Source organism: Nansenia antarctica, assembly GCF_963989245.1.
Source record: "Nansenia antarctica genome assembly, chromosome: 10".
NCBI classification, from domain to species: Eukaryota; Metazoa; Chordata; class Actinopteri; order Argentiniformes; family Microstomatidae; genus Nansenia; species Nansenia antarctica.
The window spans coordinates 22,394,443-22,419,021 of NC_137680.1; the positions used below are offsets into that span (position 1 = coordinate 22,394,443).

The window sequence follows — 24,579 nt, forward strand, 5'->3', positions numbered from 1 at the left end:
TATCAAACCTTTAAATTGCCAGGATATCCAATTGATACAGATAATATGTATTAAGCAATAAACAAAGACAGTTTGACCATGTATCTCTTTATCCTAAGCAATCTAGTCTGTCACTGATTTGCTTATTTTCCAATTAAGGGTACTCTTCTGTTTAATTTGTGAAGAAGGATTGCTTAGTGTTAATAGGTTGGGTCGTCCACCTAGCTAGTAACTGCCCTAGTCAGGAGACATTGTGGCTCCGAGGACACTGGCGCAGAGCCAACATGGCGTCCTTTCCGTGTAAACAACAACAGCATCAAGTCAACGGGATCGGAGTTTAGGCCTGTGGTGCCTCGCGTATTCCGTGTCTCTGGGAATTCTGAAATAATACGCCACCAAAAATAGTTATGTGATCTATAACGATGTGCTGAAGGTGTGTCCAGTAAGTCCATTGCGTTTTTACTTGTTGTAATTAGCTAATCTCGCATTTGAGGTCAACATCAACCAATCTAGCTAGCTAGCTAGCTAGCGGGTATGCTATCTACAGCTAGCCTGCTAACGAAACATGATGTGCCCACAACAAAATAGCTAGCTAACGTTTATAGGCAACTCTCGGTATTCCATATCGCTATAGATTATTAGGGAATAATAACTAGCTAGCCATGTATGTTTTGGGCAAACAGGCTTGCCAGCTAGCTAACGTGGTGGCGATTATCTAAAGCTAACGGCTAATGTTGAGTTGAAGCCAGCTAGTTATCTGGCTGTTTTGACCTCATTTACATGCTCATTTGACTCAACTTGGCTAGGTATGGAGCTGTTAGCTAACGTTGAATTAGATGTCTTTTATTGGTTTAGCTTCTTTCGGATCTTGTAAATAGGTAAACTACCGTTCGTTAGCTATTTCACACGTTAAGTGAGCTAGCTAATGCAGTGAAGAGGGCAGCTAGATATATTTTTCATGTATGGAGTTAGTTAACGGAGTTGGCTAACTAGTTAGCTAGGGCACAGACCCATCAGGTCCCGTTGTGTTATTAACTGAGTTCAATGTGAATACACGACGGGAACAGTAGTGGGCTTAGCTTCGGTGGTGTCTTTATGGGATATTATTGGCTATTGCTTCTTTGACTATTGATTCACATGCATGTTAAGCTCTAGCTACACTGTGCTGTCTAACGGCATATTGCTATCTAGCCTCGGTTGGAACCAAGTCTAGTGCAGTGAGCTAAGTTACCCACAAGTACAGAACACTGCAGACAAGCACCCAATAGTAAAACTGTCCTAGTTGTGTTATCATGTTTTGTGATTGTGACAATCATTGCCCTTCTCTCTCCAACAGATTATTGTCCTTCAGACAGCCCATCATCCTCATCCGCTGGGTAGCTCAGTAACCATGTCCTCCCACCAGCCCACCAGTTCCGCCTCCAACAGTCCCACCAGCACCTTGGGCTCACCTTTCTCAGTCATCAGCCCCTCACTGGGTTCCCCTGGTGGGACACCTTCAATGGGCTATGGGCCTATTAGCAGTAATCAGGTGAGAACCAGGGACCTTGCTTTGAATGACAGCTACATACCTCCGCCCTGCAGCTTTCATCATTGCAATTTGAATGACCCTTGTCTAACGCCATGCAATTTTGGATGTTTTAACTAGGTTCTTTCAATTATTCCTATTCTAGCATGTTGCTGCATATGGAATGGCTGCTATGTGTTGGGAACTGGATATAGGGTCTATTTGTTATTTAATCATCTCAATCTGTTCCCCCCCCCCCCCCCCCCAATGTATACCCAGATAAACTCTTCAATGTCACATTCGGGGATGCACTCTATTAGCAGCTCAGATGATGTCAAGCCCCCGTTTGGCTTGAGACCCATGTCTGCCCACAGTCCTGGGATCATGCTCTCCCAGAAGCGCCTCTGTGCCATCTGTGGAGACCGTTCCTCTGGTGAGTGGCCTACCAGCAGGTTTAATTGAGATGTAAATCACCTTTATTTCCCATTCTGATGCTGGTTTGAACTTCAGCAGATCGTCTTGACCATGTCTACATGCCTAAATGCATTGAGTTGCTGCCACATGATTGGCTGATTAGATATTTGCGTTAACAAGCAGTTGAAAAGGTGTACCTAATGAAGTGGCCGGTGAGAGTATAATATATTATTATTCATATTATTGCTTTTTCTAAATCTTTGGATTTGGACAAGTAACTTGAGCTCTCGGACAAGTAAAAGTTAAGTTCACTTGTCCGAAGGACAAGTACCTGAAAAAGCTTAATGTCAAGCCCTGGTGGCAATTTGAGAGAAGATAATCCCCTATTGTAAGCTACCTTTCTGCTGTCTGTCCACCTTAGTCAGTTTGACTAATGGCCATTAGTGGTTTATTTGAAAACAGTGAATTTAGAACTGTAGTACATTATCATTCGCATTCAACGTCAACAAACATGTGTCCTTGTTCCTGCTCAACTTTATACCTGCTCCACACACCCCTCGTAACTTGACTCCCCTTTACTTCATCATTGTGTAGGTAAGCATTATGGTGTGTACAGCTGTGAAGGATGCAAGGGCTTCTTCAAACGCACAGTGCGCAAGGACCTGAGCTACACCTGCAGAGACAACAAAGAGTGCCTGGTGGACAAGCGCCAGCGTAACCGCTGTCAGTACTGCCGCTACCAGAAGTGCCTGGCCATGGGCATGAAGAGGGAAGGTAGGCATGGGACGGCCTGACTTATCCAGAGTTTTGAGGGACATTTAATTTGAAAAGCAGTTTTTATTTAGAGGTGTTTTTTTATGGGCAGAATTTTGTACTTAAGCATCTTCGAAAAAAACAAGACATCTCAAACGTGACTACATTTGAACATGAATTACAATTTAAGATCTATTTCAGATGATCATGGTGGTATTGCTAGTGGAATTGAATCACTGTATTTGTTATTTGTGTTGCAGGGGACTTTTTTGTTAGAATTAATAATTCGGAGAGAGTTGAATATTGGGGTAGATTTACAGTATATCTCAAAAGTGAGTGCACCCTTTAGATTTTTGCAAATATTCTGTTATATCCTTTCAGGGGATAACATTATCCTACTGAAACTTTGATATAACTTAAAGTAGTCAGTGTGCTGCTTGAATAACAGTATAGATTTATTGTCCTTTGAAAATTACTCAGTACACAGCTGTTAATGTCTAAACAGCTGGCAACAAAAGTGAGTACACCCCATAGTGAACATGTCCTCATTGTGCCCAATGATTAGGGATGTCCCGATCCCACTTTTTCACTACCGATACCGATACCGATACCTGGGCTTCGGGTATCTGCGATACAGATACCGATCCGATATTTGTATACATTTTTTGACCCCTGAATAATAACAAATACCTCCCCAGTATATAGTCCACACCAACAACAGTTAAATTAAAGACTGCCAGCCTTTATTAAAGCAACAAATGCGACGTGTTGTGGATTGGAACTACGGATCATAAGCTTTCAAATGATGTGTCATACATTGAAATCCGAAAAAATATGAAGTTAGAGTCATTTGAATGTTGTTAGACGTCAGGCACATATAGGGTTAACCTCTTTGTAATGAAACCGGAAGCACACAGCGCTACGAACTATGAGAGCTGTATCCATTATGTGCATTTTAAGCGCATATAGGACTCGCGTGAAGCATTTCTGCGACACGCGTTTCTGTTCACTGTTTTCATTCCCTCATCGCTTATACACATAAGTTTGACTGCGCATGACAGTAGTTCAGCAGTCTCTTAGTCGCACTGGTGCGATTGAATGTATTTCCAAGTCGCACAGAAATATATTCACTCGCAAATGCGACCAAAACAGTCGCACTATCGAGCCCTGGTCATGCACGTGACCACTGGCTACTACTGTTGTCGTCACTTGAGTGACACACCAGATAGAGAGCGCGGATCGGAGCCTTTTTTTTTTCTTGCGCGATCCGCGATCCAGCATTCAGGTCCAATATCGCGGCGATATCTGATATCAGTATCGGATCGGGACATCCCTACCAATGATGTTGTTTTCCCGCCCTGGTGTCATGTGACTCGTTAGTGTTACAAGGATTCAGGTGTAAATGATAAGCAGGGCTGTTGAATTTGGTGTTTTGGGCACAATTCTCTCTGAATGCTGGACAACATGGCACCTCATGGCAAGGAACTCTCTGAGCGGCTGAAAAAAAGGATTATTGCGCTTCACAAAGATGGCCTTGGCTATAAGAAGATTGCCAACACCCTGAAAATGAGTTGCAGCACAGTGGCTAAGATCATAGAGCGGTTTTCCAGGACAGGTTCCACTCGGAACAGGCCTCGCCAGGGTCGACCAAAGAAGTTTAGTCCACGTGCTCAGCGTCATATCCAGAGGTTGGTTTCCAAAAATAGACGTGCGAGTGCTTCCAGCATTGCTGCAGAGGTTGCAGAAGTGGGATGTCAGCCTGTCAGTGCCCAGACCATACGCCGCACACTGCATCAAATCGGTTTGTATGGCCGTCGCCCCAGACAGAAGGCTCTTCTGAAACCGATGCATAAGAAAGCCCGCAAACAGTTTGCTGAAGACAATGAATCCAAGAACATGAGTTACTGTAACCATGTCCTGTGGTCTGATGAGACCAAAATAAACCTGTTTGGGTCAGATGGTGTCCGGCGTGTGTGGCGGCACCCTGGTGAGGAGTACCAAGACAAATGTGTTTTGCCTACAGTCAAGCATGGTGGTGGCAGCATCATGGTCTGGGGCTGCATTGCATGAGTGCTGCCGGCACTGGGGAGCTGCATTTCATTGAGGGACACATGAATTCCAATATATACTGTGACATCCTGCAGCAGAGCATGATCCCCTCTCTTCGGAAACTGGGCCGTAGGGCAGTTTTCCAACATGATAATGACCCTAAACACATCTCCAAGATGACAACGGCCTTGCTGAAGAAGCTGAAGGTTAAGGTGATGGACTGGCCAAGTATGTCTCCAGACCTAAACCCAATTGAGCACATGTGGGGCATCCTCAAGAGGAAGGTGGAGGAGTGCAAGGTGTCCAACATCCGTGGGCTCCGTGATGTCGTCATGGAGGAGTGGAAGAAGATTCCAGAAGCAACCTGTGCAGCTCTGGTGAATTCCATGCCCAGGAGGGTTAAAGCAGTGCTAGATAACAATGGTGGTCACACAAAATATTGACACTTTGGGCACAATTTAGACATGTTCACTATGGGGTGTACTCACTTTTGTTGCCAGCTGTTTAGACATTAACAGCTGTGTACTGATTAATTTTCAATGGACAATAAATCTATACTGTTATTCAAGTAGCACACTGACTACTTTAAGTTACCGTATATCAAAGTTTCATTAAGATAGTGTTATCCCCTGAAAGGATATGACAGAATATTTGCAAAAATCTAAAGGGTGTACTCACTTGAGATATACTGTATATAACTAACCCCCCTCTTTCCCCCCCCCCCCCCCTATTCTTTCTCTCCCTTCTCCTAGTGGTCCAAGATGAACGTCAGAAATGTAAGAATACATTGATCAGGAGAATGAACACTGGATGTGTAATTAAGCGATTGAATACTGTGCTACAAGATTGGTGTGTTAGATGTGTGTGTGTGTGTGTGTGTGTGTGTGTGTGTGTGTGTGTTTGTGTGTGTGTGTGGTGTGTAATTAAGCGATTGAATACTGTGCTACAAGATTGGTGTGTTAGATGTGTGTGTGTGTGTGTGTGTGTGTGTGTGTGTGTGTGTGTGTGGTGTGTGTAAGTTGTTTGGAGCAAACTGGTGAGTGGTGATACTTGTGACACAATGGGGTGGAAATGCTTGATTCTCAGAGACATCTGTATTATATTCATGCAAAAAAATGTATAGTGGACTGAAAACAAGTATACCAGTTTGTTCATGTCGGACCTTATATTCTGATCCAACCCATGAGAGAAAAGAAATGTGCACATTTAGTTTTCTCCCTATTCTTTTTCTCTCTTTTCTAATCCCATAACTCTACTCCCTCTGTCCTCCCTATTAACCCCATCCCTCTCCCCTCCTCCGTCGGGTGGCTGGTGCAGCGGTCCAGGAGGAGCGCCAGAGGAACAGGGAGCGGGAGGAGGGCCTGGAGTGTAGCAGTGCTGTGAATGAGGAGATGCCTGTGGAGAAGATCTTAGAGGCGGAGACTGCCGTGGAGCAGAGGACCGAGCTCCACTCTGACGGAGGCTCTGCAGCTAGCTCTGTGAGTGGCCCGTACCAACGACCATATTAGTATTGGTGTTAGGATGTATTAGTGCGATTCAAACAGACCTAGCAACTCTGTTACGATACAAGTAATTTTTTTGCTCCATTCATAATGTAACTAGAAATTAGTGCCTTCAATCGATGAACATTTTTAATCAAGCTAATCACAATAATATTCTGTGATTTTAATCAGATTGATCAGGAATAAGATCAGAATCTCTTCATTTGCCAAGTAAAAAAAGTCTCTGAGTGCTTTGCCCACAACGTCCATAATGAATTGCAGACTTAATTAGCAGAATAACAGTTACAATGTAACGTCTGCTAAAAAGTGAATGTAAACAGCGAACCTGTAAATTCTTTGCAAAGTAATATGCTGATTAAGTAAGTGCTGATTGTTGCTTTCAATAAACCTTAGTGTACACAGGAGGGTAGAGAGCAGGATGGTGCACCAGAGAGAGAGAGAGAGCAAGAACCAGGTGAGAAAGTGGACAGGTAGTCAAGACCACATAAGTAAGTAGCCTTGAGAACCGATGGTTCTGGAGCCTAATGTCCCATAGGGCAGGAGCCTATCGCCTGTTTCCGTAGCGTGAGGCGGCTTAATGTACAAGTTAGTACACCCCCTGGACATGACGCTGGTATGTCGCAGGGTCTTACCCCCTGGGGGGGGGGGGGGTCCATGCCACGGTCCATGCCACCCCCCCAAGGCAGCAAACCTAGGGGAAACACTGGGGAGAGAGAGGGGGAGGGAGAGAGGTTTGTGCTATGGCTCCCTATGCAGACTGGCAAATGTGTGTGTGTCTGTGTCTGTGTCTGTGTCTGTGTCTGTGTGTGTGTGTGTGTGTGTGTGTGTGTGTGTGTGTGTGTGTGTGTGTCTGTGTGTGTCTGTGTGTGAGCGAGAATAGCAAAGAGGGAGGGTTTGTGATGGTCTTCTCCTGTGTGGCTGTGTGACAGAGAGAGAGAAAGTGTATTGTGAGTTTACTATGCAGGCTGGGAACTGTGTGTGTGTGTGTGTGTGTGTGTGTGTGTGTGTGTGTGTGTGTGTGTGTGTGTTTGTAGACTGGTAGATCTTGGCTGGCTACTTGAAAAGTAGATCTTGGTTCAAAAAAGTGTGGGCACCCCTGGTGTAAAGGGACACATCGTCAAGTTAGAACTGCAGGACAGTTGGATTAATCCTTACGGACGTACATGTCTCAAGTATTATCTCAGCGGTTAGTCGAGTGAAAGAAAAACAACATACAGGTGATAATTGACCTTTTGCAAAGCCCCACCCAACTTGGTTACTGTTGCTAAGCCCGTCAAGCTTTCTGCGAGATCAGCCTAAAACAGTGCAGCATGGATGGGATCCCTGACATGCCAGTCACTTTAATGATTTTTGGAGCAATACAAACGCAATATCCTCCAGATCGAGACAAAAGGGTTTGCAATATGCAGTGACTTAAAAATATAAATTATTATTATTACATTTCACAACCCAAAATGCTTCCAATATATTAGAAAAATATGACTGCGACTGGTGAACGTGCAAACCACACGCTCACTCGAAGGGGTCAGAAAGTGAAACTTATTGTGTCAACAATATCTAGTTTTTGTTTTTTTTCATATTACCAACTTGAAGTTTTAAAGTACCCACTCGATATAATAAACAACAGTTCGATCACTAAATACTTATAAGTTGTCGATTGGATTCACTGTTCTCTTTTGCCGGAGGCTACCGGTAAGTGATAATGACTTGTAAACATACTTTCTTTTTGGCTCGTGTTCAAAAGCAAGGACTGTGTGTTCATCTTGTTATGTGTTTTTACCATGTCGATGTTCTCTCAGCATGTTGTGATGTTATTAAAATACAGTTTAGACCTTTGTAGCGATGTGTTTTGTTAGCCGCTAGCTGTTAGCAGTGTTTGTAGCTGTGGCTGCGTTTAGTCACTTTTCTCCCATTCAGTGTTTGAGGTTTACCAACATTCAAATACGCCTGTCGTGTTCAATTTTTCTCCGATTTCAATGTATGACACATCATTTGAAAGCTTACAATCTGTAGTTCAAGCACTTTTCACCAGCAGCTGTCACAAATGTATACAATTCGCAGGCAATACTGTAGTATGATTATCCAAACACAGAATTCATAACTATGTTTAATCATCGGCATCTTTCATCTTGGGTTTTGGGCTTTGGAAAGGGGAAAAATATCACTCCCCCCTCTAAACCTTTAGAATATCTGCTGTCCGATTTGCAAAGTCCATAGGCACACCGCTTCAAGATTGTGAATAATGTTGGACTTCCTTCTTCACCAAGTAAATGTTTTCTAGTTATGATTGGACAAAGGGCATTTGGGGGCGGGGTTTTGCGAAAGGTCAATTCACACAATATAATACCACGAAAGCGTACGGCACTAAACAATATCATTCATTTGGGTAGCATCATACTCAAATTCAGGCAGAAGGGCAGGTTCCGAGCAGGTGCACACGTAATTCAGCATGTTTATAGCTGTTTATTTTTCTATTCTTTCTCAAGAAGTGACAGGAGCACAAAATCATCCTCAAGAATGAGGAAAGTTTGTTTTCTCAACCGATTTTGTTCATGAAAAATAAGTTAACATTTTAGTAAAAAAGAAAAATCATAGTCGTCAGCCATGGTTAATTTCCAAAACGTTAAAGCTATTTTCTTCACAACCGGGGACAATTGAAAGGGGATCTTCCCTAGTCTATCATTTGGTTTTAGTTATATTGCTCTCACTTGTTTGTACCTTTTGCAAGCATTTAGAATGTAGAGTGCATATAGCGAAATTTCGCAAGATCAATATAATTAAAAAACGCATCAGACAATAATAAAATGCATCGGAGGTCAGTGTGCAAGGTCTCTGTGCGTAACGTTTTTTTTTTTTTTCAGATGCCAGATTTAAAATAACGCATGCGAAAAAAATGGATCAGTGTGCAAAGACCATCAGTATCAGTAGTGTTTTCTTCACACATCCAATTATTGAATTTTACAGGAACAATTTGTTTTGATTTTGGTTTCAGCCCCATGATGCGGTCACAAATATCTGCCAGACTGCGGATAAACAGCTCTTTGCCTTGGTGGAGTGGGCTAAGAGGATCCCTCACTTCTCTGAGCTGCCCTTGGACGACCAGGTCATCCTACTGCGTGCAGGTTAGTGATCAACCGGGATCCCATTATATAGTATATCTTGGCTCTGTTAACCAGTAGAGCCATGAGTTCACCCAAACATCACCACCACAGCAGCCCAGATGCTGCACGTAGCTTCTGCTAGCAGTGTAACATGGATTCTCAGTCTACCTCAAGAGAGTTGTCCAAATATGCTCACTGGAACTATCCAAACACAGAAATGTTGCTTTGCCATGTAGACGTTGTTATGGCCGTTAAGAAACAGTAAAAGTTGCTCTTATTAAGTTTTTGTTTTTAAGAACTACTTTTTACTGTAGCTTCACAGCTTCCAGGACCTTGTTAAGACACACAGCTGGGCTTGAGATGCCAGTGTGTCTGAAATTAGCAAAAAGTAATGCTTACGAAAAAGGTATACAGGGCTTCAGAATGCATAACATCGCTGCTATATTCCATTTTCTGACGATATGATTTAGGTGTGTATACACACAATGTGTTGGGCTAGATTGAGGATACATGTTAAGCTGCTAGCCGAAGCTACACTATATGGACAAAAGTATGTGGACACAATTATCGTCTGTGGCTGTTTTTATCATTTGGGCTCGGCCCCTTAGTTCCAGTGAAGGGAAATCTTAATGCTACAGCATACAACGCGATTATAGAGAATTGTAAGCTTCCAACTTTGTGGCAACAGTTTGGGGAAGGCCCTTTCCAGTTTCAGCATGATAATGCCCCCATACACAAAGTGAGGTCCATAATGACATGGTTTGCTGAGTTTGGTCTGGGAGAACTTGATGACCTCAACACCATCGAACACCTTTGGGATGAATTGGAACGCCGACTGCGAGCCAGTCCTTCACGCCCAACATCAGCGCCCGACCTCATTAATGCTCTTATGGCTGAATGGGAGCAAATCCCCACAACCATTCTAAAATCTAGTAGAAAGTCTTCCCAGAAGAGTGGAAGCTGTTATAGCAGCAAAGGTGCGACCAACTCCATATTAAGGTTTTGGAATGACAACAAGCACATATGGGTGTGATGTTCGGGTGTCCCAATACTTATGTCTGTCCAGTCTTTGTTTTGTTTCGGCTGCTGTGTCAAATGGAGTCACAAGTGCTTCACAAATACTGTCACTACTGGTCAACAGACAACATTTAGGGTATGTGAAAGAGTAAGAAATTAAGATTTTTGTGTCAACTACCCCTTTAACTTGGTTGCGATGGCCATAGGTTGTTTAATGTCTTTCATTATTTGAGGTCTCACTCACAATTTCTCACTCTCCTCTTCCCTCTGTCAGGCTGGAATGAGCTCCTGATTGCCTCCTTCTCCCACCGCTCCATTGCCGTGAAGGACGGCGTGTTGCTGGCCTCTGAGCTGCACAGGGACAACGCACACAGTGCAGGGGTAGCAGCCATTTTTGACAGGTACAGCAGAAGTAGCAACACACACACCTCTGAAGCTTCAAATGCATTAGTCAACCTTTTATGACAATGTAACAGCATAATGGCAATGTAATAACGTGGTTTTTACTGAACACGCAGGGAGAGTGTGCAGAGTGCAGAGGTGGGCGCCATATTTGACAGGTAAGAATGGCACTTAACGCAATACACACGACAACACAAGGGTATGTCAACAACCAGGTCTTTTTCCCCCTCTCTTGAGTCAGTTCCTCCATCTTTCTTACGGCTTCTGTCTCGTATAGGGTTCTCACCGAGCTGGTCAGTAAAATGAGAGATATGCAAATGGACAAGACAGAACTGGGCTGCCTCCGAGCCATCGTCCTCTTCAACCCAGGTACCTGCGTCATCTAACCCTCACCCTCAGGGGACGAACACAGTATTTAGAATGTAATATTAGTAGATCACTGTGCATGACTGAGATCCAGTGAACAGACCATCTCTGTGCCTGAAGGAGATGTGAAGCTGTGGGTTGTGTTTTTGTCCCTCCAGATGCTAAAGGGCTGTCCAACACCGGTGAGGTGGAGCTCCTGAGAGAGAAGGTCTATGCATCACTGGAAGCCTACTGCAAGCAGAAGTATCCAGAGCAGCAGGGACGGTAAATGAACGCTTCAAATACTTTGACATTCATGGAATGGTAGTACCGACTCATACACATAGGCTAATGTAAAACACTGCAGAAAATACACATGAAAAGTAATACACATGAAACGATATGACCACAAGCTAGTCCATACTGTTGCTAGGATGGATGTTATTCTGTGGTGGCACTGTTAGGGCTTTCACACCAGCAAGGAACTTTTCTGGTTCGCGTTCAGAAACCTCCGAACCATGGTGCTGTCTGGCGAACGAGCCCGCGTTCATACCAATTTAAGTGGAACCATCCGTGTCATCAACGATGGGTGATGAAGGGGCGGGATGAACTAAAATGTCACAACTAGATGGCAGCTACTTCACTGGAAATGAGGATAATGTCTTCCACTACAGTATCTGAAATAAACACTATTTTCTATGAAACAAAACAAAAGACACTTTCTACACGCGTTCTCTTACTAACCAGCTGCTCCGTTACTGGAAATGGCTTACAAAATGTGCGTGCGTGCGTGTGCGTGTGTGTAGAGATATAGAGAGAATGATGAAACTTGATATTTTTTGATTGCTAATGATTAGATTTAGATTAGATTACATTTTGTCTCCTTCCTTCTTGCTGGTCTTTGCAGCCTAGAATATGACACACCCACTGATGACCGCTTGAGAACCACTATTTTCTGGTTCCCGCTGCAAACCAACTTTTCAGTCTCCGAACCAATTGAGTTTCGGTCTGAACGCGCCGGCCGGTTCCAGACTTGGTTCGCGAACTGGAACGGTTCTTTGCCGGTGTGAAAGCCCTATGTGAGACCTGTCTTGCTGCATTGTCATTTATTCATGTTTAACTAAATGATTTGTCTCCTTCATCCCTCCCATCAGATTTGCTAAGCTCCTACTCAGACTCCCAGCACTGCGTTCAATTGGCTTGAAGTGCTTGGAGCACCTATTTTTCTTCAAGTTAATTGGCGACACCCCTATCGACACTTTCCTCATGGAAATGCTTGAAGCGCCCCATCAGTTGTCATAAGAGGGAGATGTGTACTGTGGCAGGTGGTTAGATAGCTTGGGTCTGGGAATTTGCTGGAGTGGGACTGCACTTTTAGTTCTTTGGGGAATTCAGCAATTTGTCTCACTGCTGTCTCTGTTATGCTATTTAGTGCACCACAGCGTTTCTCCAACATACCCAAGACTTGCCATGATCTACAGGCTGGTGCTATATATTAATATAACTTCTTGAATAACGGAGATAAAAGTATTTTTAAAATTGGAACCTTTAGTTCCTTACAAGCTTACTGAAGCAAAAATTTGGGTATACGTTTTTATATAACCATGTTAATGCTTTTTAGACTCCCCAAATTATAAGCTTCAATTATGTCCCTCCATGATCCCCATAACGTGTTTAAAAAAAAAAAAAAAAAAAATGAAGGTAACCTGGGAAAGGGTTTACAATGAGGTTGTAATTTTACCTTTTTATCATTTGTAATTCGAAACAAGATCTTTTTTGAAAATATACAAAGTTTTATCGTCAAACCTTGGGAAAGTACATTACCGTACCAAGCACTCACTGTGTACTGTGTGTCTGACTAGCTCCTAGTGTTTTCGTATCCCTCTCAGATGATCAGAAAGAAAAAATGGTAACAATGAACCTGGGATACAAAACAAATAGGTGATCACAACCGAACAAGGGCAGACTTGTATTTACTGTGTTGAGTGTGGACTAGCTTTATTTGTCTAGTGATATGCTATTAGCGTTGTTTATCTCTTTGCTGTTTTGTAAAATTTAATCACCTTGCAGGAAAATGATTAGACTGCATTGCACACATGCTATGTTCTATTATTTCTTAACCATACTATACAAGTCATCAAATGTCTGGCCAACAGAATGGTCAAGTGTTTGTACTCTGGTGCTATACAACAGACAGTTGCCATCATTTGTTGCAGCCGTACACCAAACAGGTAATTATGCAAGAAATGAAAAACCCCTCGAAAATGTTAAATGTAGCAGTACAAAATGTTGGAACTCCATAAGCTCTCTGTTCTGTTCAGGGGTTTTAGAAAGTTAATCATTGTCTGTTGGAAAGGGAATATTCCAATATGTAATTTATCTTAACAATTGTAAGGTACTGTGCAAATATAATTGTTCAGGGAAAATACTAACTTTTATAGATTTGAATAATGAGAGATCAGGAGCAAAATTATGTAATAATGGATTTGTGCCCTTGCTTTTAGTTCTCAAATTGTATAAAGCAGAACATGTCTTAGGTTGCACTGGATTTCCTAAGACTCACATTCAACTGAATCTTGAAGATCTGTTTTGGCATTTTTCAGTGCTTTCTTTCCTAGTTGTATTTCCTGTTTCCTTTTTATTCTAGATAGTTGTCTTGTTCATCTTCCTCTTTCCCTGCTTACAGTTTATTAAACACAAACCATAATCACATTTATAGATCCATGACACCTGTGGGCATATAAATATTAAACAAGACCAAATATGAGTTTTGAATGATGATCATGTGTGAACATCTGAACAAGTCTATTGGTATACGTGTCATTAACCTGCATACACTCTGGAGCAGTCAAGATCAGTGTGGAGGAGTGAATTGCAGCATGGGTAGTATGGACTGAAAATAAAGAGGTTTAACTTTTTTTTTGCTGATTGAGTGTTCTTTGTGTCTTAATGTTTTGCTTTTCATCATGTATCAACTTTGCAGACTCAAAACACAGTAAATGTACACACTAAATGTAGGTGCAATCTGTATTTCTCTGTCTCGTGACACGGATACACAAATTGCGGATTGCACCTTTAAGTTGTAGGGTTGAAGCTCTGTTAGATGACCACCAGAGGAGCCCATACACAGTTATGTTTCTTATCTTCTGGGCCAGAAGCAAAAAAGAATCGGGATCATTCTGATCCAGATTAAAAGTTTTGAACAACTGGGCCCAGAACTGTAGAGCATGTCCCTACATGTATACTGTATGTTACTACTCATGTAGTATACTGTAGTATATGATCAGGGTATCTGCGGTGTCTTGAAAAGTATTAAAAGTTGATAAATCAATTTTGGGAAAATCAAGGCCCTTAATAAGTATTAAAAAGTCTTATCACGATTTTATGAGGTCTTGAATTTTGTTGGTATTTTTCTGAATTAGACTGTCCAAAGAGTTTGAGTCCTAAAAACGTTTAGTAAAAGTTTGTGAATTTATTAGTTTTATTAAAAAAGAAAGATGAACCGGAAATTCTGTTGTATGATAGTGGTCTAGTCTATTGCAAACTAAAACTGTTAAGTTAAAGGTGTCACTGAGGTAAACGGTTACAGCTCCAAGTGGCGGTGAGGTCTGGAAAAATATTGACAAGGTCTTTAAAAAGGTATTGAAATTAACCTCAAGATTCCTGTATATACCCTGATAATACTACTCAAATACTACTCATGTAGTTTACTGTAGTATATGTTACTCATACTGTAGAATACAATGGAATGAAAAGGGCCATTTTAAGAGTTTCATCACACAAACCATTTAGTCCCAATGTTTCATAAGAGCCTTATTTTTTTATTGCATTTATGTTCATACACATTTTTGTTGAGGACATAGACAAAAGATAAGCGGACAGTTTGAAAGCACTTTGTGTCCCACACTGACTTATTTTGGCACAGGCAGCAATGGGTGAGATGGGCTAATATATATCAAATTAGAGAATGCAGATTTTGTTGAGTGCAATGGAATCAAAGGCTTCTGAGGGTTCCATAGGAGTACTAGGTGGTTAAATGGATCACTTCCTCCTAGAGTGTTTCAAGTCTGTGCAGAATACGAACATACATCATACATAACATAACACACGCTAAAGTCTCTGAGCATCCAAATCAAATGAGACTCCCTTGGTCTCTAACATAAGTGACATATCCGTAGACAAAAAAAATGCATGGCTTGGTTTTGCTTAAATTACATTATTTTCTTAGAACAACACTTTTTATTTTTATTTTTAAAACTATAATACACTATTCTATACAAAATAACAACACATGATAGACAAACATAAAACACATTGATGTGACATTTACATAATTTTACAGCATTCTTCCATCTATTATTACTATGTACTCTAGTTTTTTCAAAGTACCATCTGAGAAAAAGGCTGATCTGATATACTTTCTCACTCATTATTAATGTTTAACTTTTTTCAATAAAAGTTGCATGCTACAAATGGTGTATAAGGTGCTGAATAGTTAAATACCAAGTTGCCTGTGAGTTCTGCATGAGAAAGACATAAGCGTGTGACTACTATGCTGTGGCATGGCTTGTGTCATCCCTCGCCTATATAATCTGATGTTCTCAACAATGGCTATGTTTCCATCACAGTGAACGCTTGTGACTGTGTAGAATCATCTTACAATTTTGCACACAACTCCAAATGTAAACTGGAATTCTGTATATAAAAAAAACTAGCTAACTGACTATATTATTACCTTAGCCTCAATAGAAAGTCAACAGTGTAGGAAAGTTTGGATAAAGTACATGCCCTAATTCTATATTAAGGCAAATGGAGACTGCTTTAATGTTCATATTACTTGAAAATTAATTAAGTAGCTTTTTGTGGAGGTCGGAGAAATGTTTTCTAGAGCCACAAGCGATGGAGCGTAGTTAAATGTCTTGCTATTAGACAATGACAACAAATCACAGCTGTTGAATGATCTATGGTCTTCAGGCTGGGTGTTGTGCTGCCAACTCCCAGTTCTCAGACTGTATTTCTGTTACAAACACTATCATTTTATTGAAGTGGCTATCTCCCTGAACAAGGTTGAATAAATAGACTTGTCTCTAAAAGGCACTCATTCACTTGAAGCTCATACGTGTAGTTTCTAGGAAATTAAATAACTTATTATCGATTTCTTAAATTCTTTTAATACCAAATGTAGCCCAACTCTTCCACATGGGGTGTGAAATAAATATGACTCACCAGTCGCTCTCAATTCAACAGCTCCCCCTCACACAGAGTATGACTCAACCAAGGAACACATGGCCAACAGCGATGGTAACAGCTTGCCTTACACAGGTGTCATGCATGCAACAAATGTGACATGGTCTGGTGAAAAAGTCCTCAAGAAGGGCAATGTTATTTTTCCGTTTTTTCCAGATTATGAAAGTGCACATTGTAAGCTTCTCAAAACAGCTGCTAGTAGCTAGCAAGAAACATCGCTATGAACATTTAACTGCATGTTTAGCACATCACAACATGATAGATAGACTGATAGAACATCAACATGCTAAAAACACATAACTACACATTATTAGATGATCACACAGTTCTTGCTTTTGCACACGTCCTAAAACGTATGTTGTACAAGCCATGTATCACTTACCCAGAAGCCTACAGCAGACTATACAGTGAATCCCAATTCACAAATTATTTAGTGATCCTAAAACATTTTTTTTGTTATATCGAGTGGGCTCTTCAACACATTAAACGTTCGTAATGCAAAAGAATGGAAAACTATATATACATATTTTTTTAAAGAACATTTTGGGTTATTTGTGTGATTGAGAATTGCAGACCTTTTCACCCGACCGTGTCACAGATGTGTTTCTTCTAGGTGTGCTAAAGCTCTAACGTTCAGTATGCATGACTGGCATCGGTTTGGACCCAGTAAGCATACTTTCTCCTCTGCTCACAGCCTGCTCACTCAAAAGCTGATGACTCCAATGTCCATATCAAATATATACTGTATGTGTTTTAATTTTAAGCTTTTTATCCACAAAAATCAACTTAAATGTATGTAGAAAATGATAGGCCCTACATCCTTATAATTCCTCTTCCCTCCGTCACACACCATACACTTGACTAACCTCTTGAAATTCCAGTTTGTCCCTATTCCCATCAGCATAATCTGGATTAATTATGATCTAGTATGTGAATCCAACAACTTTTTCCATATTGCTATGAATGATGGAATTGTACTTTGTTAAGAAATAAGATATAATGAACTGTGCTACTGTTTCATTGCTGGTTATTATCTGTATTTTCATATTCAGATGTCTGAGTGGTATATCAGTGTTAAGGATTTCACATTCCCTCTAAATATCCAACTTCTACATCCAGTGCAAATATTCCTTCTCTGAGCCCCTTCTTAAGCATAAAAAGTACTTTAAAAACAAAACTACCACAGTAGTATTAATAGTAGAATAAAACATCATTTATATTTAGGGATAAAGAAAATAGAACTATCAATTTCATTCTTCATTACTAAAACTATGGCTGACTACAAGCCCAGCAAACTCTCTTGACACCGTCATTCGTGTTGGGGATAACGTCAGTACTCCAAACCTCCCAACCCTTTAGGTTCAGTCTCAAGGCCACAGTGATTGAAGCACTCATGTGTCCCTCCCTTCACAGGCCCTAGCAACAGGGCTGTCGTGTGGGGAAGTCTCCTTAAGGATCTTTCTGTCATAGTGATGTGGTCACTGTGTGCAGCAGGAAATGAAGACCTAGGTTTTAGGTTGGAGATGTTCCTCCAAGACCCCAGTCTCATATTCAAACACGAAAGAAAAGCTCTGAACAACATGACGAACAAACACTCAAGCACGACAGCATAACGTGTAGTGGTTTGGATGCTGCACTCTGAGACGTGAGTGTGTGGAGGTTTCAGAAACCCCTTAAAGCCCCCCCCCCCCCTCCCCCTGCTGTTTGCCAATACCACTTTATCCACAGCAAATAGAATACATCCTATTACCCTGGATAAGTACCACTGCTGATCGAATATTTTAATTTCACCAACTTTCTGTCAGTCTTTTACTATCTGACACAACTGTCATACTTAAACAAACCAGATACATAAAAGTGAGAAAACTCATTGAAGCTGAATGAGGGGGGGAACACCCAGTCATGGTGCAGCAGTCTGGCTGGGTCTGGTGGGGGTCAGTGAGGGGCAGTTCCCAGGTATCATTGTGTGCTGCCGGATCCAGCTTCTCCTCACACGTGCATCTCAGAGCCACTGGATAAACCCAGGGCGTTGGCCTCCTCGGGTGTCAGGCCGTTTTTCAGTGTCCTTCTCACTATGTGGCCAGAACAGGAAGAATGGGAAAGAGACAGAAATGGGAATTATTCTGAGCTTTTGATAGGCAAAGCATCCCATAGAGTACATTTATACTGTATACGTATACTGTATACTGTATTATGTAAGCCATAATAATATTGGTGTAATGAGTTTGGGTGGTGACCCTAAGCTCTCATTTGGAAAAGTGAACGCACGCCGCAGAAAACGTGTGCGAGGTGCTGGCAACGGAACAAAATACTATTAAAAGGAGTAGAAGCCGCACACTCTAGTTCCAGATGCAAAAAAAGTGTAGATTTAATATGACAACGGTTTCGGCCGTAGCCTTTGTCAAGTCTTACATACAAAACAGTGCATGACAGCCATTAAATAGACAGGTAGGCTAAATTGAATAGGTAAGGAGGACACACCTGAGTGAGATTACAATGTCGTCATCAATACATGAAAAAAACAATCAAAACACTCGGTTTCACAGATAAGCGATACACTGACTCAAAATTCTATGTACATGAATTGAATGGCTGTCATGTAAGCTACGTCTGAAACCGTTGTCATATTACAGTTTTTCCCAATTGCTAAAACACAAAAGCCAATTCTCTAAACCAAATGACCAGTTCTCTAAACACATTTAATAAAACTAGCTCCCATTTGTCAAAACCATAAACACATTTCACATGAAGACACAATTCACAAAACACAATCCTCCTTTTCTCATAAATCTAAACACATTTTGTCTTGCTAAAACACAAGTTGCAAAAAACTCTGCTCAAATTCTCAAATTAAAGCTCATGTGATGCAAAATGCTTGCCACAGTCAGCAAAATTTGAACACAATGAACACACCTAGCTTCATTCATTAAACATAACGACTCAACATTTAAGACACTTGTTGCAAATGATTGTGGTGTGTGTGTGTGTGTGTGTGTGTGTGGGTGGTATAGTTCCATAAAAAAAATAAAAAAAACATCACACCCTGAACATTGTTTTCAGTGAGTATTGTTGTGTGTAATGGATCCTCTGTAGTGTTTGCATTGAGTTGTGATACAGTACAGTAGTGTACATGTTACGGTACATGTGGGAATACATGTACCGTGTATGTGGTATAGTTCCATAAATAAATAAATAAACATCACACCCTGAACATTGTTTTCAGTGAGTATTGTTGTGTGTAATGGATCCTCTGTAGTGTTTGCAGTGAGTTGTGATACAGTACAGTAGTGTACATGTTACGGTACATGTGGGAATACGGTACATGTGGGAAAACTAGGGTTAGGGTTAGGTGCTAGGGTGCTAGGGTTAAGGTTAGGGTTAGGATTAGGGGTAGGGTTAGGGTTAGGGTTAAGGTTAGGGTTAGGGTTAGACATGCCAGCATGTACCAAGTCACCCTAGCACCTAACCCTAACCCTAGTTTTCCCACATGTACCGTATTCCCACATGTACCGTAACATACATACTGTATTTTCTGTAGATTTACATACTGTTCATATAAAACACACAAATCTATGAATGCCCAATACTCTACAGTGATATATTCTGAGAACAGATACTGTAAGGTTTCTAAAAATGTGCTTTGGCAGTTGTGAAAAAAAAGAACATTCTCACACACTGAACATTGTGTTTTCAGTTGTTTTGTTGTAGTCTGTAATGATGCTTATAGTGTTTAAAATTTTGCAGGCTTTGAGCAGCTGTTTTGGTGTGAAAGTTTGAGTTTTGAAGAGAGAAGGTGTGGTTTTGCTTATGTAGCTTTAGAAAAGTGTGTTGTGTTTAGAGTTTTGGGAAAATGGAGGAAAGTTTTGTGAAATGTGTTTTAGCAATTGAGAAAAACTGTAAATAAGCTCTCCTTCACATTGAAAAGGACAGATCCACCTGAACTCACGTGACTTGCGGTTGGCACGGGACCTCTTCCTCTCGCGAGGCTGCGTCCGCTGACTGGGCCCCTGAGTGGCCGACCGGACGATGCGCTCCATTATCTCGTCTGCCGCGTCGTCTGTGCAATTCATGGGGTCGTCATTCACCGATGACCATAAACCCAAACGGCCTGACAAGCAGTAAGAGAAGCACCGATTTTAAAAAAATCAATCGATGTTTAAGTCAATGTTAAAGTCAAATATAGAGTGGAAAGCATAATACTACACCATGCAGAAAAGGATGTGCAGGAGGGGAGGGATGCGTATCATATTCATTGTTTATAAAACTGTAAAGCTACTGTTTTGGTGGTGCAAAACAAACGTCTCTTCTGTTGTTCGCGAGTATCTTAGCAATGCCTGTTTAGTCAACCTCCCCTACCCCTAACCATCTCCCCTAACCCTGCCACCCCCCCTGGACATTGCTGTGTTAATTGTTCCCTGTTTGTTAACTCTGTGTTCTATGTGCTCATGTTATCTGTTGCTTGTTGTTTCTGTGTTTTCTGTTTTTCCCATATTGTCAGCGTCTTTGAGGCCCAGGAAAGCGCTATATAAATACAAATGAATGATTATTATTACTATTACCGTATGTTCCGGACTATAAGTCACACTTTTTTTCATAGTTTGGCTGGTCCTGCGGCTTATAGTCAGGTGCGACTTATATATAAAAATATATATATATAATTAATTATAAATTATATTATTATTATTATTATTATTAATATTATATGAATATGAATATGAATATTATATTATAATTAATATACATAAATGTGACTTATAGTCCAGTGCGACTTATATATGTTTTTTTCCTCTTCATGACACATTTTTTGACTGATGCGAAGTATACTCCGGAGCGACTTATAGTCTGGAAAAAATGGTATTAGTCAGGGAAAAGGGGTGTACTGACCTCTGCTGGCTCTGGTGCGAGTGCGCAGGCCAGGTACAGTGGACACTCCGCCCTCCCCGCCCTGCAGGCTGCCCTTCAGAACGGCCTTCATGTTCTCGTGCTCTGCCACGTCCTCAGGCGACTGCAGCCCCAGAGGCCCTGACTCCTGACCCTCAGAGGCGCCGCTGCTGCCAAACTTACCACTCTGTAGGGGAAGACAGGACAGACACTCATCATCACACATACTGTATGTGGGACAGGTTTGTAAAACTCTCTGTGTTGACATTTTTAAAGTTGAAGTTCTCATGCTTTGGCGCCACCAAACAGCATTCTGAAAACAATTAAGAAGCTTAGTCAGACAAAGATGCCATACAAACACATTCTGGTTAATCACAATTATGATGCACAGCCGTAGGAAAACGATAATTCAGTACAAACTAATTAATATCCAATTCATGTGAATTCATATCCACTTAAATACATTCTACTATCCCTCTCTATATCTCTATCGACTCGCACCACCAGAGCTACTGTGAGAGCAGACTGCTTCATCCCATTCACCAGCACATTCAGCCAGACTGCATTCTCAATCAAAGCATCTCATGATTGGAATAAACTACCTGAAAACATAAGAAAGTGCACCACTTACAGATCATTTTCCAACCACTTGAAATCATGGCTCATTAGTAATCAGCCATGCAGTCACTAATTCCACTAGCAATGGTTCGTATTTATCTCTCTGTTGCGCCGATGTCTTAATTGTTTCTATGACAATGTTTTTATGCTGATGCCTTTTATTAACTGTATTATTATTTTTTATGCTGATGTGCTAACCATGGGTAATGTAATGTAATGTAATGTAATGTAATGTCCAACGCCTGTTTAAACTGTTCAGGACTACGGATGAAAACTAGCCTTCTTGGCAAATTCTGGTGCATTCTTTGATGTTATACAAAACTGTATTATGAAAAGTTAAAGGGTGCTCCTCTGTGGTTCAGTGGGTAGAGCATGGTGCTAACAACGCTTAGGTTTTTCGGTTCGATTCCTGCTGGGACCATACATACTGACACATTTATGCACAGTGCAGTATATATTATCAGAACATCTCACTACAATAAAACGCCAATCAAGGGATAAGATATATAATACAGATGTATTAAAATCTATCTTATCCCTTGATTGTTGACAGTGCTGGTCTTTTTGCATTATAGGGCAAACACTGAGAGTGAACCTGATCCTGATCTGCTGGCTCTCATGTGGACTTCATTCTGTTTTAAGAGATGACCTCTGGGTTACCCAGGATTAGGTTCTAGGAGATAATGCTTGTCAGGTTCTGACAGAGGCTGGTTTGAATTTGGGCTTCATCACACACAAATTCGCAATGAACATAACACACATAAGACAAACACACATACAAGCACGCCGCGCACGCACGCGCGCACGCGCGCACGCACACACACACGCCAGGGTTTCCGTTAGAAAAATTTGCCGTCGGACATCGTGTCCGGGAAGAATTCGATTTACCGGACAAACGTGATATATTCCGGTCATCATATTAAAATATAATATATTTTTTTTTTTTCAAAATCATATATTTTTTTTCCAAATCTAATATAGATGTTTGTCGCGGTGATTACTGTTGTGTAGCGGCCTATATATGCCATTTAATGTCTATTTCTCATCCGATACGATTAGATGCGAGCTATATAATATATAATAATATAACATGATTTGACGCATGCGCGCTATGCCATGCGTCAAATCCAGCGCTGAACGGGTCCAGCGCTGAACGGGCGCCTCACTGGGAACTGAACAGACAGCATCGATCAATGAACGGACTCCACATTACGTTAACTGAAGTTTGTTAAATTGTTTGGGATTAATGTGAGTTTTCTATTTTCTCTTTCCAGTTTTACCCTTTTTTTTAAATCAATAAAACAACGTCATTTCTATAACCAGGTCTCGCTGGTTGGGAAGGCATTTCGTTTAGCTCGGGAGTATGACAACGGGGAGAACATAACTGTTTATTGAGAAACAATTGATAGGCAGTCTGGGATACGTATATAAAGAAATACCACAATGTCTAGATGTATAACATTTTATTGAACAGTAACAGTGCAAGCATGTAGGCTTCTGGCGTGACACGGCTAGCCTAATTTCCGTTCATATGCCTTTTATCAGATAAAATAAAATAGAATAAAACTCTTTGAAAATAAATAGGCTTTAAATTAACTTGCAATGCGTATAGGCTAATTTCCGTTCGATGTTACAGCCTAGGCTATGCCTTTTCTCAGATAGATAGGGGATAGCCCTGTAAGCTCATACGGGTCTGTATGTCGTCCTGAAGACCGGCTGTTAGATCATATCGCTGAAGTTTGTCTCCATCTTAGTGTAAATGTTGTCCGTTTCGTTTGTTATCCTTGTTATTGTGCGATAAAGTTAAAGCGCTCCGCTTCGGGACACCATTTTCAGCTGAGCACCAAACACACACAAAACACTGCCCGAGAGAGAAGGACCCGCCCCCTTTAGTTAGCCTATAGCCTATATCACACACACAAAACACTGCCCGAGAGAGAAGGACCCGCCCCCTTTAGTTAGCCTATAGCCTATAGGCTAACTAAAGGGGGCGGGTCCTTCTCTCTCGGGCAGTGTTTTGTGTGTGTGTTTGGTGCTCAGCTGAAAATGGTTAGAGGGAATTATTTTCACCGGACATTTATGTCCGACGAGTTTTCAATTTGTCGGACTTCAACTAAATTTACCGGACAAAGACCGGTAATTACCGGTTAACGGAAACCCTGACACACGCACACACACACACACACACACACACACACACACACACACACACAGCTATCATCACCTCTCTGCTTCTTCATTCATGAAGGGTTTAATGAGATCCATTTGTTGGACCATTCGTTGGCATAAATAGTGCTAGTGACTTCATGTGCTACGTATTACAGTAAGTATCATATTTAGTTAGGGAGTAACTTAATACAGTGTCTAGTATATTGAATTGTATTTCATTGTATTTTTTGAATGATAACAGTTCATGGTAATCACATTCCAGAAGAGCCCCACAACAGTTCAGAGATCTGGCTGTACACAAGTGCATTATTATATTGTGTTATTAGCTTGAATTAACCCATTATTGCAAAAACAAATACACATAGGGCAGATGCAATGCTACTCAAGCATAATTGAGCAGACTGGCCTTTTGTTCAAGGTTAGAAGACCACAAAAAGAACAGCTTCACATGCGTCTGTTCATACCCTTTTACACACACACACACACACACACACACACACACACACACACACACACACACACACACACACACACACACACACACACATACCTCACCGTCCTCTTCATCCTCACTCTACAGAGGACAAGGTGAACA

General features: G+C 41.2%; 2 protein-coding genes across 2 annotated transcripts in view; one reads left to right on the plus strand and one right to left on the minus strand.

Moving 5' to 3' along the window:
• The first annotated feature begins 281 nt into the window (after positions 1-281).
• Positions 282-13,987, plus strand: LOC308166543 (retinoic acid receptor RXR-beta-A-like). Its single transcript, XM_080540869.1, has 12 exons — positions 282-421; positions 1,316-1,510; positions 1,766-1,919; positions 2,495-2,674; positions 5,455-5,478; positions 6,020-6,180; positions 9,197-9,326; positions 10,597-10,723; positions 10,841-10,882; positions 11,002-11,093; positions 11,249-11,354; positions 12,224-13,987. Exons 2-12 carry the CDS (start codon positions 1,370-1,372, stop codon positions 12,369-12,371), a joined length of 1,305 nt encoding a protein of 434 aa, XP_080396995.1. The 5' UTR covers positions 282-421; positions 1,316-1,369; the 3' UTR covers positions 12,372-13,987.
• A 4,318-nt stretch (positions 13,988-18,305) lies between these two features.
• The window catches only part of LOC308166760 (FH1/FH2 domain-containing protein 3-like), a gene marked incomplete at both ends in the record, with an annotated part of 144,664 nt that continues 138,390 nt past the window's right edge, over positions 18,306-24,579 (minus strand). Inside the window, 4 exons of the mRNA XM_080541085.1 lie at positions 18,306-18,388; positions 20,263-20,424; positions 21,201-21,384; positions 24,535-24,558. Coding sequence (XP_080397211.1) covers positions 18,306-18,388; positions 20,263-20,424; positions 21,201-21,384; positions 24,535-24,558 — 453 coding nt within the window. The remainder of the gene's footprint in view (positions 18,389-20,262; positions 20,425-21,200; positions 21,385-24,534; positions 24,559-24,579) is intronic.